Below are 20,500 nucleotides of genomic sequence, written 5' to 3' on the forward strand. Positions count from 1 at the left end.
GGATGATGTTTATCAAAGCAGCCTGCACAAGTAAGGTTGATTCCATCATGTAAAGTTGTAGTGGATTAAAGGTTGGTAAAAACATTTGCTAAGCAAACTGTGATAGTAGGTCAACAAAAATAGAAGAAGGTCTATTTATTTGGACAACATCTGTATTTCGCTGAATCTAAGATGTTATCAGTATAATATATGACATTAAAGGAAAAAATTCTTCCAATTAAATTCTGACATATGCTTCTATAGCTTTTGAATTTTTATTTATGCTTTAAATTTTTATTATTGAAATATAGTGTTTGTACTTATTGAAACCCTCTTTTTAGGTTTATTTGGACAAAGATTTCTATCATTCAGAGCTTTTGAACATTCATGGGGAGAAAAATATAAATTCAATAAACTGGTTAAAATATTTCTAAATGACTCCAAATTCACATCTGGTCTTTCTGAATCACATGTCAATATCATGTCTTTTTCACAGAGTATAGGCGCTGGGCGATTAAGATCATCAGTACTGCAGCATGTCTTAAAAGCTAGCCCCACTACTGGATTCTCTTTCAAGTAACTGATACTCATCCTGCAAGTTTTGATGTGTACATGTAGCAATGACTTCCATCATAATGGCCAAATTTCAACTTCAGTGATGTTAACATGTGAAGATGTGTGTCTTAGAATCAGGGAAGTATGCTAAAAAAATTTTAAGTATATGATGTAGTTAAAAATTCTAGGTCAACCCTTCAAAGAGAAGTTTTGTTTATCAGAAATCTCTATAGTAAAGATAAGTACTAATTCTGCTAACATGTGACAGGGAGAAACCAGCAGTGTAAAGGTTTATCAAATTTTTGAGTTTGTGATAATCAAGTATCTTGTTAAAAATGTTGATTCTTAAGTCTGCCACTGACCCACAAAGCTGGAATCCCCGGCTGTGACATTTTGACATCAGGACACTGACACAAGTGGTCTGGGCAACCGTGCTTTTTTTTTTTTTTTTTTTTTTTTTTTTTAAGAGAAAGAGCATGATGGTGAAGAGGGGTGATGGGGAGGGGCAGAGGAAGAGGGAGAGAGACAATCTTAAGCAGGCTCACACCCAGCAGAGAGGCTGATGCAGGGCTTGATCTCATGACCCTGAGATCATGACCTGAGTGGAAATCAAGAGTTAGACGCTTAACCAACTGAGCAACCCAGGCGGCCCAGAGCAATTGTACTTTGATGTGCACTGCCCCAAACCCTGTCCGAGGCACCTTCCGTGTGTATTAAACTCTCAGACTATAGACTTGGAGACTTCATAAAGTCCATGGCAGTCAAAAGAAAGCAAAACACTTTTTAAAAAGGAAGAAGAAAAAGAAGGTCACAATGTGGCCCTTCACTGGGAGGATCCCAGGAAGAAAAGAGCCAAGATCTTTTGACGCCAGATTAGGAAGTGAGTCAGTAACTGCCAATTCCTTAAACATTATAAATAAGGGGTTTAGAAGTTATACTTCTTGTTTCATCTTCTAGTGCTTACCTTGAACTTTTTTTTTAAACATTCATTTATTTATTCAGCCCACATAACATATAAAGACTAAGGCTCTTCATCACTAGACAAACTCCAATGATGAGTCTGGTGAGGGTGGTCCTGACTAATATTATATTACATTATAAAAAGGGTCAGCTTAAGGTTAGGCCAGGGAAATGCCATGTTATTGGAGAAGCAAAGTAGCAGAATCATTTCCTATGATTCGTGTGTTAATCAGAAATTCCAGTCTTTCCAAAATTCCTAATGAAAATTCCAAATGTTTTAGCAATCACTTCTAATGTGACTTTTTAAACCTATGTTCTCTTATGTCAATAGTTCTAACTAATGTCTAAATGACTTCCAATGCCTAAGCTAATTCTTCAGTCATTTAGGAAACTGATGATTAAAAAAAAAATAACAACAACAGAACAAAACAAAACAAGAGGCCCTTTGGCCCACAAGAGCAATCTCTGAGCTGTCTAGTCATCCCATACCAGGATGGGGCAAGGAAGGCTGCAAGGGAGGGGAAGTGGAGTCTTCCTAAGGGGAATGTGGATGCTTGGCCCTCATTCTATGAGTGAAATGAATGAAATGAATGACAAATCACGCCATCTTGCAGAAGGTGGGAGGAATGGAGGAACGGGTGAGGTCTGAGATAGATCACCACAAGCTCATGTCCTTTCATGGTATGTAAGTTGTCTTCTAAAATAAGTTATACCGTTTTACACTTGCATGGTAGTTTATAGTGGACAGCCTGTTTTCGCACCTACATTACCCTCTGATCTTCCCAATGTCTCTGAGAGAGGGACAGTGTTTCAATCATTTAGATTTTACTGAAACAAATGGTTTCACATTACTCAGGAAGGCTAGCTGGTGTTTCACCCAGGACCGATGTTGGAATTGAGACTCAAATTCAGGTCTTCCAGTTCCAAGTTTGGAGCTACTTTTGCCACTCATACTACCTTTGGTTTTGTATCAGGGTGGCACCAGTTCTTGTGGATGTGGCTTTATATTTAGAGGTGGAAAGACACCATATGACTGGAATCTCTTGCAGATGAATTCCCAGATTCAGAGCCCTGATTTGAGAAAGAGCTAGCTGTTAGAAAAACATTCCTGACTCTTCACATTAGGACCTTCCAGAATCCAGGGTGGAGAGAAGTGGGCAGACAGTAAGAGCTCCTCACATGTTCCCATGTCTAAATTGTCTCAATTTCAAAAAAAAATTCCTGGAAGTGTGAATGCAAAGGAGAACTTTCTAGATTTGGTCAAGGTCAAAAAACAGCTGGATCCTGCTCGCTTTCTCAGGGGACATCTCTGGATCCAGATCCCTAGATATGGTAGCAAGGTTCTCGGAGGGGTGCCCAGATATCCAAGTTTGCAGCAGACAATGTGGGTGTCCTGTTTTTATCTTCTCAAACTGTACCACACTCACTATTCTTGCAGAGCTATTTGCTCCCAGCTGCCCGGAGGCTCTATCTGCTTATTAAGATACATCAGAGGGCTTCATGTGGACAATAACACGTGCACTTCACTTTACTTTTCTGGGCAGGTGTAATTTTATTTCGTTTTGTTTTTAAGTAGGCTCCACGCCCAACATGGGGCTTGAACTCATGATCCTAGGCTCCACGCCCAACATGGGGCTTGAACTCATGATCCTGAGACCAAAGAGTTGCATGCTTTACCAACTGAGCCAGCCAGGCACCCCTGAGCAGGTATAGTCTTTAAAAATTGCCTGTAACATCCAATCCCCATTTACTATTAAGGTTATCTTTGTTAGAAATGAAAATTTAGAGAACTGGAGAGATGCTATTTCTTTGGGGAAAGTATTTGCTCTAAGATGTAAGATCATTTTTAAAGAATGAAGGAAATCTTTAGAAATTTAGATTTTGATAAAAATAGTGAGGATGACCCTTTTGGTCTTCTTAACTCATTATTGAAGTAGAAAGGAGAGATGAGGGGTCTAATGTGTGTGTCATGTGACTTGCCTAAGATCACATAACTTGGTAGCAGCAGAACTGTTTCTCGAATTCCTGCAAGTTGTTCCCAGGGGAAAAGGCTCTGGGAGGAGTCCCCAAAGCCTGTGTGACAGCCAACCTGTCACTGCTGTAAAAGTCAGTTTGGCAGATGTGTTTCATCAGGGTCTATCAAAAATGAGGAGCTCCCATGAACTCCTTCTCAGGGTGAGTGTGGTGGTGCCAGACCCCCGGCTGGAAGGTCAGGAGGACAAAGTTGGTCAATTGTGCAAGAGCGGACATGATAGGACTCTACTTGGACCTCATTCCATCCCCAGACACTTCTGCTGTCTCTGGAAACCTTTACCTCATTCTCCAAAAGAAGCACTCAGTTCTGCAGCTCAGTTCAGCCTGTTCAAGAACCGAGGCCTCACTTTGCTTCCCCTGGGGAACACATTGGTACACACTTTAACTTAATACTCTCTGAAAATGATTCTGGGAAAGAACCAGTCACGTTTACATGTTTACTAAGTATTGAGCTCTTGTACGTGCTAGACCATGCCCTAGGCACATGCAAAATTGCCTTCAGCTGGTATCAAAGCAGAAAGACTTTCAGATGGTAGTAAAAACAAAAACCAAACAAAAAACAAAGACTCATACACCTAAATTTCTCCATTTGCCCCTTGGAGATGTTTGCCTTCAAGGCTGCTTTCATAATTCAATTTAAAATAAACCTGTCATGGGACACCTGGGTGGCTCAGTCAGTTAAGCATCTGCCTTTGGCTCAAGTTATGATCCCAGAGTCCTGGGATTGAGCCCCACATCAGGCTCCACGCTCAGTATGAGTCTGCTTCTCCTTCTTCTTCTCCCTCAATGATCTCTCTCATTCTCACTCTCTCTCAAATAAATAAAATCTTTATAAATAAATAAATAAATAAATAAATAAATAAATAAATAAATAAATAAATAAAACCTACCTGGGGGTACCTGGCTGGCTCAGTCGGTAGAGCATGCGATGCTTAAACTCAGGGTTATGAGTTCAATCTTCATGTTGGATATGGAGATTACCTTTAAAAAATTAAAATTTAAAAAATAAACCTATCTGGTAAGATGTTTGTGAGAAAGGCACAGTAAATATGAGACAATTTGACTTGACCATGATGGTTTGGAATCCTTACAGAGCCTTTCCCACTTTGCCAATCCAGAAGTAAATGCTGGGTATTTGGTTACAAGCAATCAGAATGGGCAAAATTAAACACAAATTGCCAGAGCACATTTACCTAGGCTTATTTTCCTTCTTGACATAATACCAAGTTTGAGGGAAAAAGTTCATTTTAAGTGAACAAGGTGTACGGGGTTGAATAGTCTATTCAGTTCTATTGTTTCTTCGGTTCCTGTTGCAGAAGGCCACATGAGTTGGACCCCAAGATGATATGGCTTGACCCGTTACAACTTGAACTTATGTTTTCTGAGTTGTGAAAACCTTATGTGATTCCCTTTGGCCTTTCTCACTCTTTGGTCTGACACCTGATGCACAGGTAGAGCAAGATTAGAGATTTGCCAGCTGCAGCACAAAGCAAGCAAACCAAGGTGGGCCTCATGCCCTCATCAACAGCTTTACCTTAATTTGTTTTGCTGCAGATTCAAGTTGCAGATTTTTTGTTTACTTATGTTCCAATTTCCTAACCCTTTGTGGCCATTGCTAATTTCCCTCCAAAGAATGGTTGAGCTGGGTTCCTGGTTGGGAAAGAAGGCAATACAGCTAGATATAAATCCCATAGGGATCATGCTGGGACAAACAGTTTTTGTCGGGTCTTGGAAGGAATGGAACGTTCCCCAAGAATGAGTTGTTAGGAAGTACATGTTGAGATAGTTCCACCACTTATAAACTCTGCAGAAAGCACATCTCCTCCACTCTTCTGGGCACGTGTTTACGCCTACTGTTATTGTGGATCTGATAACCTCAGCTTCCATTTTCTCTCTGTTTACTTGTCCTTTACCAAAGTATTATCCGTTTTTGGAAATGCAGAAGATGGTTGTCCATGAGCTCCTCTTCTTCTTCCTCCACTACTTGTGATGTTGACATCTGCAAGGCCTTTATTGTTTCTTCCTTAAATTCCTATAAAAGATGAGAATGTTCTTATGCTTTGTTTTTCTTTATTCACTGCCAACTCTATGATGACAATATTTTAAAAATGAAGAATAGCCATCATTTAGTGAATGCATACTATATTAGACACTGTCCATCCCTTTTTATCAATCTTCACAATGGCCCTATAAAAAGGGTATTTGTCCAACCATACACAACGACAAAAATGGAGGTTTAGAAATGTTAAACTAAGTTTCTGAGTAAGTGGCAGAGCAGAGATTCAAATCCAGCACTGTCAGAATCCAAAATTTATAGCAAGACTAAAGTAATGCACAGACTGGATCCTGCATATGAGAAATAAGGGTGCACGTAACATTTTATAATTTGAATGAAATAATGGCCAACATTTAAAAATTAGAGTATTACACTTAAAAGTCCGGATTTTACCTTCTCTTTAAAAAAAAATAGAAGACTCGACCCAGTGGGCTCATATTCCTGCATGACAGCAGCCAGCCACTTCTAAGGAGTAGCCTCTTCCCTTCGTGGAGGCATGTGCTCTAAGGCGAACAACTCTGCTCATTCCCATTTATATCTGATGTATCTTATCACTTTACCTACTTGGGCCACTGGATTGGTACCTGTATACGTTTGATCCTTACTCCAGTCTCTAGAAGCAATCTGTTTCAGGGTTTGTGTCCTTGCTTCACCATCTGCTAATTTTGTTTCCTTGGACAAGCTACTTAACCCTTCAAAACCTCTGACTTCTCACCTCTAAAGTGGGGATAAGAATAGTACCTACCTTTTGAAGTTGTTTTAAAAATTAAATATAGTAATACATATAAAGTGCTCTGCACACAGTAAAATTTCTATAATAGATATTATTTCTATAATAGATATTATAATTAGCCATTATTCCAGTTAGCCACTCCTTTCTCAGAATGTGGTGTGCAGTAACCTTTTCCAGCCTAAATTGTAAAGTAGGCCATCAGAACCATTAGCCAGGGAAGCACCACTGTGTTATAATAAGCAATGGAACATGTGGGTTTGACTTTAGACTTACTTGGTTCAAGTTCCAGCCCTGACCTTATGGGAACCCGAGTTCATTCTGACTCAGTTTCCTCATTCATAGGATGAGCAGGATGATAGTCCCTACTTAATAAGGTTGTGGTAAGGAGCAAGTGAATCAGTACATGTAAAATGCTTCCAAATGGTGATTGGCACATACTGTGCACCCAGCGGATGTTACCCACTATTGAACACAATAAAATGAGTGTGCATTTGCTAAGTGTGTGTTTGCTTCTGGGAAGGTGCAGATAGACTATTTCAAATTGGATTGCATGGACAATTTTGGAAAGTGGAAGATTCGTGCCTTGATTTCCACCCCCTCAATTCCCTGCATTCCAGATTCTGTGCCTTCCATTTTCTACAATTGCACTTTTGAAGGCTGATCATCAAGTCCTACCCAATGGCCTCAGCCTCATCTTCTGGTGGGGGTAAGAATTTCAGAGATCAACTAGCCTAACACTGTCAATTCTCAAAAGTGGACGGTGAGGCTGAATGAAGTCCTATGGCTTGCCCGTAGCTCATTTGTGACAGACCAAGAGCCAGCCATCAGCTTCATTGGTTGAGTAGTTGCTAGACCACAGTGGGTTTATGTCAATTTTGACAAGCTGGGGGTGCAACACGCAGCTGATGTAAGAGCTCTGCTCTCTCCTCTTTCACCTTGCTCTTTCTGCCCCCCTCCATCCTTGCTTCATGAGGCGCTGTTCCAGCTGATATTGCAAGAGGACTGCTCTGTCTTTCCCAGGGGACCTAGGCCCTGTGACCCTCCATAGCTTGAAGACCCTGTTTCCTGATGGGTAATGTTTTCCCTTCTCAGTGACTTGCCTCTCTGGGCCACGTTCCGATTTCCCTGCTGGCTCACTTGTTTCCTTGGGCTGGCTGCCTTGTTTGGCGGTTTCTAGTGAGGGCTCTGATAGATGCCAGGAGCGAGGGGAAGAGCTCTGAAGGGGCTCAGTCATTGGACAGGCACACTCGGTGATGGATGAGCCCTCTCCCCAGGGAGTTTTGGGTCAGAAGAAGTCTGATAAGTTTTTCCAGAACCCAGTAACGCAGAAACGGTGCCAGCAGCATCTTACCTCTTCCGTGGGTTTTGTTATTGAGTTTAAAGAAAATTCTCAGGGGCCGTTCCACGTCTTATTAGAAGTACAGCTCCATCCACCATAAACTTAGCTATATGTGCTATGAATTGTTTTAGAGATAACGTCTGAGGGGAGGGGTGGGAGGAAGGAAGAGAGGGGTCTTTAAAAAAAAAATCTCTTTCAAAATATTTTCCTTCTTCTAAGTATTGAAAAGGCACAATATAACCCTTTCTTCTTCCAAATGATCTCATAGCTATTTATTGAGGGGGAAATACCAAATGTTTATTTATTTTGTTTAAAGGAGCTTCTTTCGGCCTGATGATTCACGTCGATATCATTTTCCTCCCCACTACAGAGGCTCCGAGACAAAGCCACAGCCCAAGTGATATGCCGGTGTCAGAACAATTCCTGTCCTGAAGGACGGTATGCAACCTTCTTTATTCCCCCTTCGCAGACGTCCTTGAGCCCTTGAGACGGATGTGAGCGAGTTTTTCAGTGCTCATGCAAAACAACCATCTAAACATAACAGATGACATCAGCTTGGGCTTTTCAATTCCTGGATGGCAGCGGCGTGTTAATCCAGCCTTCATCCTGGATTTCATAAACTAAAACAAGAGCGCCTGGCAAGAGGACAGCATTGCTGCTGGGTTGAGGAAATTGATGACGGGGAAGCATGCGGGCAACCCAGTGTATAAAACTCATAAACGTGTAGGCAGAGGCTCAGCTACCACTTTGGACAGCTGCTTCCCGCCTGCAAGGACCACGCCGCCCGCGGGAAGCCGAGCCAGAGCCCGGGGGAGACATGAAGAGCCTCTTGCTGCTGCTGGCCACGCTCCTGGTCCCCGCGCACCTGGCGGCGGCCTGGAGCGCCAGGTATGCGGTGGACTGTCCCGAGCGCTGCGACAGCGCCGGGTGCAAGAGCAGCCTGCGCTGCAAGAGGACGGTGCTGGACGACTGCGGCTGCTGCCGCGTGTGCGCCGCGGGGCCCGGCGAGACCTGCTACCGCACCGTGTCGGCCATGGACGGCGTCAAGTGCGGCCCGGGGCTCAGGTGTCAGTTCTACAGTGAGGAGGATGACTTTGGTGACGAGTTCGGAATCTGCAAAGGTAAAGGGTGACCCCTTGCCTCTACCCCGGCCCCGGGAATGGGGGGCGGAGGGGGGGGCACACCTGAGGGCTGCCAGCCAGCGTGGGAGGTGCGGAGGCTTCGCTGGCAAGGACAAGAGGGAAGATGCAGGTGGCTTAGGGACAAGGCCCGGCACAGGCGGTGTCACCGGGAGAGAAAGGAGGAGCACTCTGCAAGCAGCACTGAACCCCTGGTGCAGGAAAGCATAGAAAGCAGGAGGGCGTTTCCCTCCGTGAGGGTAGGAGATTCTAAGAAAAGCATCGCAGGGGATCCCCGGGTGGCTCAGCGGTTTAGCGCCTGCCTTCGGCCCGGGGCGTGATCCTGGAGTCCTGAGATCGAGTCCCGCGTCGGGCTCCCTGCATGGAGCCTGCTCCTCCCTCTGCCTGTGTCTCTGCCCCCCCCTCTCTCTCTATGGCTATCATGAATAAATAAATAAAATCTTTAAAAAGAAAAAAAGCATTGCAATGAAAAATTGTGTTACCTCCCTTTCTGGAAAACTTTAGGAACTTGACAAGTAATTGGTTTGCATGGTTTAGGTGCTCTCTCTCCTGCAACACAGTGATTACACAGGTCTGCACTAGATAACCTCTAGCGGCCTCTAGCCAGAGGCTTAGTGATTCTTTGATCCTGAAAGGGTCCCGGCGTTGGAGGGCATCTCTCAAAATCAACTATTTCTGATGAACATTAATGCGCTTTGTGCAGTAGGATGGGCTTAAGCCATCTAACAGAATGATTCACCTTCTTGAAAGAAGGTACCCCGAAGTATAAAACAAACCCCATGACACTTTATAAAGGTGTTCGGTCATCTAGAAGAATAGCAGATGGTTTAAGACAAGTAAAAATAACAGCAAAGAAAGATTAAAAATTTGGAAGTCTGTGAAGAATGAGAGTTTCCAGACTTGAAGAAAAACGTCATTAGGCTGAAATTATAGCTAAACCATGTAGAGTTAAAACATTTGTAGAATTTATTTCAAACTTAGTGACTGTAGTTTAAAAGGTTTAGAATCCAAAGGATGGTGATTTTGAGATATTCTCTATGGGGATACTTCCTGGTGTCATCATTAAAAGCCATTATCAAGATGAAACACTTAGGCTATTTGGCCCCATTCATCAGTTTCTTAATACAAAGAAGTTTTTAAGATGGGACTGGGAAATTTATTTCTTGTATTTTCTTTCTTATTTCATTCTTAGATTTTCTGTATTTAATTTGTATTGTATGCTTTTATGAGTGATGATCATCCACCACGGAGCCAGTCTCATGAATTCGCCTACCTTTTAGACAAATATTTTATAAGCCAATTTACCTTTTAATCCACAACATATGCTAAGGATTAGGAAATACATGCTGGGACTACTAGGAGAATCTTATTTTTTGCTCAGTTTATTTTTGTTTGTAACCAACAAAAGGCAGAATAGTGAGGAAACTTTTTATTTTTGGTGAACATTCACAAACATTTAAGCTGGATAGGAGCTGTATTTTCTGCAAAATCACAGGATTTTGCATAAGGAAATTAGAGAGGAAGTGGTTAATAGAACCATACTTATGATATAGCAAGGATATGCAGTGCATCGCTTTTTCTCTTGGCATAAGAATCACCTCTGTAAGTGTGATTGTAAAAAATAAAAATAAAAAATAAATAAATGTGATTGTAAATGCACTGTCACATATGGGTAAAGAAATGTTGCAAAGCATCTGGGATCTTTTGCAGTCTAACATTCTACTGAATGACTGAAGTAGCTGTTAATGGGATAGATTTTTTAAAATGTATTTAAGATTGTTCTTTTTGGCATGATTCACATTGCAAATGAGTCTCGTTTCAAACATTTTTCTCTCTGCTGGAAATAGTGACCTTGTGTGAACCTCAGTAACTCTACACAGAGTTTTGCTGTAGGCAAACTCCCTCCTCCTGCTTTTTCACTGAACATGCCCAGGAAAACTGTATACTTTAGCGGCACATCCAGATGTTTTCTAAATATTCAGACATTTGGCATTATGCTGCCAAGCTAACAATCAGCCAGCCAACACATATTTACTGAACACCTGCTATCTGGCCAGCACTATTCAATACGCGGGTGTGTGTGTGTGTGTGTGTGTGTGTGTGTGCAACACAAGTATAACTGAGAATTTGGCTAAAGTTTTAGCCTTTGATATCACTAGAAACACAGTCAAACCCTAATCCTGTGTGCTTTTCTGCAAGGGGCTTTTTAAGATTTCTTAAAAAGAACTGTTCTTCCCAGCAGAGAGGCCAGTGTTTAAACCCAGGCTCCTCGGCAATCTGAAGAATGCCAGGAAGCATCATCCTAAATCTCCTCCAAAAATAAGTTTCATTAATGTCTACCTTGATCATTCCATGGAATATTAGATTACTAAAGGCTCAGCTGCTTCACTACTTGTTTCTTCCCCTAGGTATGATTGTACACTTATGAGAATATTCTCATGCCAAGAGAATAAATGTTCTACATCCATTCCACTTGATTGTAAAAGCTGGGTGGTCAAAAAAAAAAAAAAAAAAAGACTGGGTCACCTATTGAGATGCTGTTTATGTCATAAAGACCCTGCAGGGCAGCCCCGGTGGCGCAGCGGTTTAGCGCCGCCTGCAGCCTGGGGTGTGATCCTGGAGGCCTGGGATCGAGTCCCACATTGGGCTCCCTGCATGGAGTCTGCTTCTCTCTCTGCCTGTGTCTCTGCCTCTCTCTCTCTCTGAATAAATAAATAAAATCTTTAAATAAAATAAAGACCCTGCATTTGTAATAAATGGGTTTGTCCACTTGAACATACTGAAGCTCAGAATTGTGGGAGGTATACAGGTAAATTCTGTGCTCATGTTCTCCTTAGAATGTTGCATCTTAGATTTGCAGAAGGTTTTACTAATAAATCCTCTTAAAATCCAGGGGAGTTAGGTAAATTGTGCGACCATTTCAACAGAGAAGGTAGTTGATAAGAGCTGGAGCAGAGTGAGGACTGGTCACTTCCGGAGAGCTGGCATGACAGCCCGCCCAGCCCCTTGCCTGTATATCTAAAATGTTCACATCGTTTCTGAAGGCAGTGGATCCAAAGATCGCATCACATTCTTTAAATTCTTGGAGGAGCTGATGCATGTATGTGTCTGTTCCACTGCCCACCCCACCGGGCTGTCATAGGAACAGTGTTAAGGAAATTACGAGAACCTCTGTTTTGGTAAGCAGAAAGTGAACAGAAGTAAGGCTGGTTCAAGGATATTGGTTATGTGTAGCTGTCTTCCACTAAGCTTCACAGCAGGACACGACAGTGGAGGTGTCCATTATCTAGTCTCAGTGTGTGATTTCACATTTGTGGCTGGAAATTCCAACTTTCAAAGCTCAGGGTTTTTTTGTTTTGTTTTGGTTTTGTCTTTTTGTTCATTTGTTTAAGAATTGGATTTTATTTGACAGTCAGGATTCGTGAGACTTGTGGAGATCTGGAGGCTGTGTGCACAGGGTCTGTGTGGCAGGGGGCTGGGGCCCAGGGAGCAGCTCCCCCTCTAAACCCCCCTCTTTGTCCTCAGACTGCCCTTACGGCACCTTCGGGATGGACTGCAAGGAGACCTGTAACTGTCAGTCGGGCATATGTGACAGAGTGACCGGCAAGTGTCTGAAATTTCCCTTCTTCCAGTATTCAGTAGCCAAGGCTTCCAACAGGAGATTTGTTTCTCACACAGGTAAGAATTGATTTCGGAGGGTGCCTGGGTGGCTTAGTCAGTTAAGCATCTGGCTGTGGCTCAGATCATGACTGAGCTCCCATCAGACTCCCTGCTCTGTGGGGGAGCCTGCTTCTCCCTCTCCCTCTCCCTCGAGCCCTCCCTCTGTTCATGCTTGCACTCTGTCTTTCTCAAATAAATAAAACCTTTTAGCAAAAAAAAAAAAAATTGATTTCTATATAAACACTGGAAAAATAATCTCATTTTCAGTTTGAGTAATTTAAGAAACACAGATGATGAGAAGAAAGCACTCGTTTGATTTTGTTCTTTATTCAGGAGAAAGGGGTGGTGGTTGAGTTTGGTTCTGTTACAATTTTGTTTTATCTTTAAGATTTCATTAATGATTTGGGGGATTATACATTTTTCCATAAAGTTTATCCAGTTATATGGAGAATAAATATGGTTGATTACCAAAAAAATATAATAAAATAACCAATATATGCAAAGTCCTTCAAATTCTTCAGTGATCTGTTTTATATACATTCTAGACAAAGCTACTTCTTTCTCAGCTTCATACAGAAAAAACACACTCAGGAATTTATCAGATGAGGGTTAAGAGCCAAGAGAGAAAATATAGAACATTTTTTCTTCTTTTTTTTTTAACAAAATGGAAGTATTTAAATGGAATATTTCCAAGCATGTATTTTTATGGGTTTTGGAGAGGATAAGAGACAGTATCTGTGATTAAATTTGGGAATTATCTCTAAGCCTTTGAATGAAGTTGTAGTAATAGTCACATGATGCTTGTTCATGCATATGTATTTCTTACTCAGGTTGTTAAAATGTGAGAAATACGGCATATAAGATGGTGCTGTGGACATATTTGGTTATCTTGTAGATATAACCAGTACAGCAAAACTTCACTAAATTGAAAGTAACTCATTTAAAACAAAATGTAGCCATAGTAACTGCTAGCATCAACAAACTATGCAATCCCCCCCAGCCCCCCAGATATAAATAGTTGACAATCCAAGTTCATTTTATTTAGTTTTTGTTTCTGGTTCTTTGCACTTCAAGTTAACTAAGATTTGAAATATTTGGCAAATGTATTTATTACCCAGCTTTAGCTCCTTCTTACACATGGTTAAGTACATTAAAAGAAAGAGGAAATACTATACTTTTAAGTGAATTATTATATTGAAGTGTGTCTATGCCCTTAAACATTAATTTAAAATAAACTCCCCCTTTATATTAGGTATATATCTTTCTGAATATTTGATCTGGAAAATGAGATTATCATTAATACTTTAAATACTTATGACTTGTCCTACAGTCCTTGAAAACCAATATAGAAGGGGCACCTGGGTGGCTAAGTCAGTCAAGCGTCTGCCTTCAGCTCAGGTCATGATCTCAGGGTCCTGAGATCCAGCCTCGTGTCAGGCTCCCTGCTCAGCAAGGAGTCTGCTTCTCCCTCTTCCTCTATGAGATCTCTCTCTCCCTCTCTCTCTCGTGCATGCTCTCTCTTAAATAAATATATAAATAAATAAATCTTTAAAAGAAAGGAAAGCAAATTGGAAAAAATTTTTTAAGTCCTAAAAAATATTTTGTATTGAGGTGCAATTTACATAACATAAAATTGACCATTTTGAAGTGAATTCAGTGACAGTACATTAACAATGCTGCATAGCTGCCACTTTGGTCCAGTTCTAAAACATTCTCATGAGCTCAAAATAAAACCCCAATTAAGCAATTGCCCCCATTCCTCGTATCTCTCTCCTCCCAACTCCTGGTAACCATCAATCTACTTTCCGAGACCTGCACATTTTTTGAATGATTTGATTACTTCAGTACAGGTTTGAAACCTATTGTCTTAGTACAGCTAGCTGTCTCAAACACTTGCATCTTCCTATGTCTTATTTTGTTTTCTTAAAACTACAGGCTACAAAGTACTTTTTTTTTTCTACAAAGCACTTTGAAGAACAACTTTTGCATTCCTCTCCATTCATTTATGGTTGCATCTAAACCTTTCCCACTGAGAGAGAATTGAATCTCTTGTGAATTTTTTTGGTGTTTGGGATGAACGTTTGGTGGCTGGGAGAGCTCCTTTGGAATAATCCTCAAGAAGGGAACCCCCATCCCTCCGACTGCACACCCAGCCCCACACCCTCTTTTCTACTAAACTTGATTGCAGTCCCCTTCTCTTGAGCCTGCCACCCTGTGTTATTGCATGCAGATTTTGCAGATATCTTGACTACTGTATAGATGCCTTGGACACAGTTATTTCACTGGGTGGAAGTTACATTAGGGGTTACACAAAAGATATTTCTATACCCAAATTAGGTATCAAGATTCTTGGTAGAAATTTATGGGGAAAGCATTTTCTGACCTAAGATATTAGCTTCATTAGTTAAAGGAGCAGCTAAAGAGAATTACTAGTGCAGTCTTGGTAAACCTTAGTCAGGTTCAGGCTGGAGAGCAGACTGTCCTAAAGGCCTCATGGAAAGGTGCCCAGGAGCTCCTCAGTTTGTGGTCCATTGCCTCCTTTGGACTGGCCAGGGTGCATTTGGCACCACTTAGAGGAGAGGCCTTGGAGGCTCAGTCCTTCCATGGGCCTCACATCTCCTCCCTGAAGATCTGTTTACAAATCCTTTGTAAGTGGTTCCAAGGTTTGTCCACACAGGGACCTCTGGAGGTACCTTCCATACCCTGATTGCAAGAGCTTATCTTCTCTAGCTTTCTACCTATTGGCTACTGCATTCTTGGCAAGTGGGCTTCCTGCCTTCCTATTTCCACTTGTTATTGTTGTTAGTGCTGTGAGGTTTCCAATTTTCTAAGACTGGGAATTTACAAGTGACTTTTTTTAGGGGAGTGGGGATTACTATCAAGTATCTGGAATATTTGATTTCTTTGCACACTTTCATTTGCCAGGTTGCACTAATCATACAGCATTCCATTTTAGGAAGTGCACTTTTGAAGTAAACATACCTCGCTACTCTTAGAAGCAGACAAATCTCACTTTGGAAACTTCTAAATATTACAAACTTTTATGTAGAACGAGAGCTATCCATATAAAAGTGCTGTCCTTTGATCTGCTATCTGCCTTCTGAAGCCACACAATAAGCTAATCCCTCTTCCATAACAGACTGTATGAAATTCTTACTTAGAGAGATACTCTTACATTTGCTAATTACATAAGTATTTATTAGGTGCCTGCTATGTTCCAGGCACTGTAGTAGCCGTGAACAAAATAAAGCCCCTGTCTTCTTGGAGATGATATTCTAGTGGTGGTATGAGACATTGCATGAAAAAAAAGACAAATGCATGTATAAGCTAATGGCTGGTGATGATAGATATATGAAAATAAATCATTCAGGGGGTGCTGATTAGACGGGAGGTGCCAACTGACAGAGTAGGTGAATGCAGTGAGCACAGACTCTTTGAGCCTATTAAAGATTTTATTGTAAATCCCTTGTAATACAAAAATAAAACTGTTCTTCATCTTAAAGTTATAAACATCTGGACATGATGTGCATTCCTTCTAATTTCAGAGCATGACATGGCATCTGGAGATGGCAATGCTGTGAGAGAAGAACTCGTAAAAGAAAATGCCCGTTCTCCTGTAATGAAATGGTTAAATCCTCGCTGATCCTGGGGGGTGGATTTCTGAGAGAAGACTCTTATTTTAATGATCATTCAACACACAGCCAACATTTTAGGAATTGTCTAGATTATAGCATATGGACATGTGATATTGGAAGGCCAAGTGTGTGGGTCCAGGAAAAAAAAAGTAGGCTACTAACAATCCATAAAATGCATATGACTGAACACTTTTAGATACTTGTTAAATATTTGAATGCATATAGATTTGTTAAATATGTGTTTATAGTAATACTGAAGAACTGAAAATGCAATTTAGATCATCTTAACATGGATGCAGATCAACCAAAGAGAGAGCTAGCCAAAGCTGAAGACCAGAGTGGGTTCACGCGTCCGTGACTCAGATGTACATTGATGTTGGGATGCAGGATGGAGGGAGAGTGAGGAGTGAGAGAAGGTGGGGGCAGGGTGGGGGAGTATGATACTTAGGTCTTCCTTGTGGTAGCATCAATAGAATTTAGTTGTGCTTTTTATTTACTTTGGGAAAAGGCAAAACAAAACAACCCCTGAAGGAAGTGGGATGTTTGAAGCTTGTGGGAGGTTGAGTAGCAGCCTTGAACCGAGGCAGGTTTCAAAGAGCTGCTACCGGTCATGCCTAGGTTACCGTACCTGAAGGATGATTCTGGAGCAGAGGGCACGTACACGCCCATAAATGGTTTTAGAGAATGCCACTTCAGACTGAGAGAGCTAGGAATTATTTTGCCCCCTTGGAAGACTTGTGACGGTAAATATTTATATAATTTTGTAACAATTATGTTAGTACGAATCATCCTCCATACCCATACTTATTACTTTCTTGAGAAGATGAATGAAATACTGTTTGTTTAAAATAGGTAGAATAAAGGTGTAACTCTTCAAGGTTTCCAAACACCCAAGGTATGGTAAATTTGTTATTAATAATTATAGTAATATTACTAGTAACGAGCATAAGAAAAAAATCTAGAAAAAAATAGTCATTATGGATTTATAAAATGTCAGAAAATGAGCAACAGAAGGAATTTATTTAATAGTAAGTGCAGTGACTTAGATGAGTTTCAGATTTAAAGTAGAAAACACGTTTTTAGGAGGTTTGGAAGAGAGTCAATTTTCAGTAGGAAACATCAACTTTAAAATATTGTTCATTTTCTTATTTTTCTTTCCTTTAAGGTTGGTTGATAAGTGGAATTATGAGTACACTTGGGAGGATCTTAACACAAACAGGACTGTTGTATTAGATTTTGTTAGGAAATATTTGCAGAAGTATTTTATTTGGAGTGAAGATTATTTAAGAATTATTTCACTATTTACCTATATTTTATTCTCAAAGTTTGCCAACAGACTTATGAATGTGTGTGTGTGGGAGGGTCTTTGAATGTAAGCTGAATAAGCTGTTAGGATTTGTTTTAAAAGGCAAAGTTTATGATTGTTCAATAAAAAAATAAGACAGCTGTTTTGAGTCCATTCATGACTTTGTTAAATCATTGTTATTTAAAAGATTCATCCAATGAACAGGAATTCTCATATGCATATTGAAGTTAAGCTTCTCAATCGAATTTGCTGCCACAGATAAGCATTTTCTGTCAAAACATGAAGCTAGGATATTTATTTCTTTGCCCCACATTTTTGGTCTTCTCATGCCTTACAGCTTGCTGAAAAGTAGGTCCCTATATATCAAACCATTCTATAGAGGCAAAGACAAAAGAATCCTTCTGTCAGTATTTGAAGATGCTTACACCTTAGAGGAAATAGGCAAAGATAAAAGTTTCAGTGCCTATAAAAGAATAGAGTAGCATTCCGTTCAGCTTTGCAGTTTGGAGTGTTGTGTCCAAGGAGAGGGTAGGTTCACTCAGCCTTATGATGGGCAAGTTAGGAAAACATTTAAGTGATTTGACACATGCTAAAAAAAATGGTCTGCAAAAACATCAATTTGCCTGAGTTAATCTTTTTCGTTTTTTTAAAGTAGGAGAAACTGGATGTGAACGAGATAAAAAGTTATACTAATGTAAGATACTCATATTATTATTATTATTAAATAAAAACAATGCACTGAAAATCTTTACTTTCACCAGTGTGCAGTGAAGTTCAAGACATTCTGTCGGGGAGTGAGGTTACTTAAAGGTCCCCCTACTTGGCCTGAAGCCCAGATCACAGTCCAAATGTCCCTTTGGAGAAGGGTGTACAGTGGAATAAGAGCTAGGCCAGGGCAGGACTTGCCTCTGCTCTTGCTCTGCAGCATTGCAGACCACGGGCAATACAATCAAACCAAGGTGGGCTCATCTGTTCTTACACATGTTTTCTAGCTGACCAGTTTCCTGGTACTGGGACCTTTTTGTGCCTTTCACCTCAAATGCTAGTCCCTGTCCATCCCAAATTGCTCTGTAGCCTTCTGACTCTATTCTTCATAGCAGTAGAATCCAAAATCTTTGGACTTTGCACTTTTTGATTACAATATTTTTGAGCATGCAATTTTAAACTATATACATAACACATAAGCACTATGTTCATTATAAAACATACTCAAAGTAGAAATTTTTAGGGGTTAAAAATAAATGTAAATAGAAGTTCTGAGATTTTTTCCCCTGCATCCATATGGATTATCCTGGGAAACACTGAAGAAGTAAAAGGAAATGCCTTAGGTCAGTGGTCTCCAGTGAGGCTCAATTTCATTTGATATTGAAGAGAAACCAAGCTGGCACTATTCCACACAACAAATATTTCTAGAATCAATGGATTAATGAATGGGTGGATGGATGGGTGGATGAGTGGATGAGTGAAAAGAGTGAATGGGTAGATGAATGGATAAAAGGATCTTTGGGAAGAAAGATGGGTGAGTGGATGGGTAAGTGGATGTCTGGAGGAATGAAGGAAGGAAGGAAGAAATGAACAAAGGAAGCGGGTGACAGGCCTGTCTCCAGCAGAGCAGATGGAGCAGATGGCCTCCCATCCCTTTCACCTGCCAGCTCTCATCTCCCCGATGGCTACTTATCTTGCCTGTGGGGACTCAAGAAGATCAAAAAAACTGGAAGCATACGTGAGAGTCAGTGAATCTGAAAAATAGGGTTGTCCAGGGCAACAGAAACAGGGAGTGCTTCTCTATCAGGCAGTGGGGACATCCCCCGTGGTAACGAAAACTGTAAGGTATTATTAGCAGCAGCCAGACTGAGTTGTCATTTTCTGTGGAAGGCAACTGGGGAAGCCTGTTGTTTCCATCCTGTATTTCATTATTTTCCTTTACCCTGAGGTCCCTAGGAATAAAGGATCTATAGATATAATTCAATATCGCACAGATATTTGGAGGGAGAATTGATTACTTCTGATCACCCATAGTTAGCATTAATCATTGAATCAAGGCCTGGCTTTAAAAGGGTGCATGTTATAGACGAGTGATTCTCTAAATTTATTATGCATTAGAATTACCTGGAGGCCTTGTTAAAATACAAATTGCTGATTTAGTATGTCTGAGATGAGGCCCAAGGATTTTCCATTTTAACAAGTTCCCAGGCGATGTAGATGCTGCTGGTCCAGGGACCGCACTTGGAGAATCACTGGTATAGCAAGATCTAGACTTGCCTAGAAAGGAGATAAATTGAAGAGTGATCAAAACCAATCATTCCTGGCCTTACGAAAGCATGCACTGCAATAGTTCTTAACCAGTTGATTCATTCAACTTGCTTTTGTTGTTTAAAGATACTTAACTATTTAAGCAATTGAGAGACTTGAAAAAATATCAGAGAAACTTTAAATCATGGGGACTTATAAGGGACAAATAGAAAACCATCAAAGGGGAATGGAGGTGGAAGAACCAGAGAATTAGGAAATGGCCAAGGAGTCTGTGGTCTTGTAGGAAGAAAAGCATTCAAGAGGAGTAACTGGTGGTGCCATGTGTCATGAAGAGCTTAAGCAGGCCTAGAGTCCCCAGGAGTCCCCTGGGGACCACAGAAGAGCAGTGTCCCTGGAGAGGTCAGGGTGGAAGCCTGAATGAAGGGTGCTGATAACTACATGGCAGGTCTTCTGGGAAGGACAGAAGGGCAATTAGTCTGCAACTACAGAGGAGAACACCTGGATATGAGGGGACTATTTGTTTCTTCCTGTCCCCCCAAGATTAGGGAGAAATCATTCTGAATGATAGTGTCTGGTGTGTTTACATTAATCCAAATTATACACTTCCATTTATATAGATCCTTGTGACAGCATTCTTTCAAGTAGATGTGTTTGTACATTTTCCAGCTCTCTGGAAAATATTAGAGTACATAGAAATCTGAAATATTGGAGTTGAAAACGGGCCCAAAGAATTCTAGTCTAAACCTTTATTTTACAGATGAAAACACCTAGACCCAAATAAATTTGGCGATAAAACCTTGTGTAGTGTGGTGAAAACTACTTGTCCAATTTAGCCATTCAATTTTTTTTAA

At 40.8% G+C, this 20,500-nt stretch overlaps 1 protein-coding gene across 1 annotated transcript; it reads left to right on the forward strand.

Annotated features, from left to right (window-relative positions):
• The first annotated feature begins 8,035 nt into the window (after positions 1–8,035).
• ESM1 (endothelial cell specific molecule 1) lies at positions 8,036–17,537 on the forward strand. Its single transcript, XM_026009030.2, has 3 exons — positions 8,036–8,777; positions 12,321–12,473; positions 16,001–17,537. Exons 1-3 carry the CDS (start codon positions 8,474–8,476, stop codon positions 16,096–16,098), a joined length of 555 nt encoding a protein of 184 aa, XP_025864815.1. The 5' UTR covers positions 8,036–8,473; the 3' UTR covers positions 16,099–17,537.
• Positions 17,538–20,500: the final 2,963 nt, after the last annotated feature.

The sequence above is a fragment of the Vulpes vulpes genome, chromosome 4, assembly GCF_048418805.1.
Source record: "Vulpes vulpes isolate BD-2025 chromosome 4, VulVul3, whole genome shotgun sequence".
NCBI classification, from domain to species: Eukaryota; Metazoa; Chordata; class Mammalia; order Carnivora; family Canidae; genus Vulpes; species Vulpes vulpes.

Excerpts from the sequence above, each read along its gene's own strand:
- ESM1 (XM_026009030.2), top strand. The coding sequence starts at position 8,474 with ATGAAGAGCCTCTTGCTGCTGCTGGCCACGCTCCTGGTCCCCGCGCAC. Across the intron at positions 8,778-12,320 it reads CGAGTTCGGAATCTGCAAAG|ACTGCCCTTACGGCACCTTC; the intron begins GTAAAGGGTGAC and ends CTTTGTCCTCAG. Across the intron at positions 12,474-16,000 it reads GAGATTTGTTTCTCACACAG|AGCATGACATGGCATCTGGA; the intron begins GTAAGAATTGAT and ends TTCTAATTTCAG.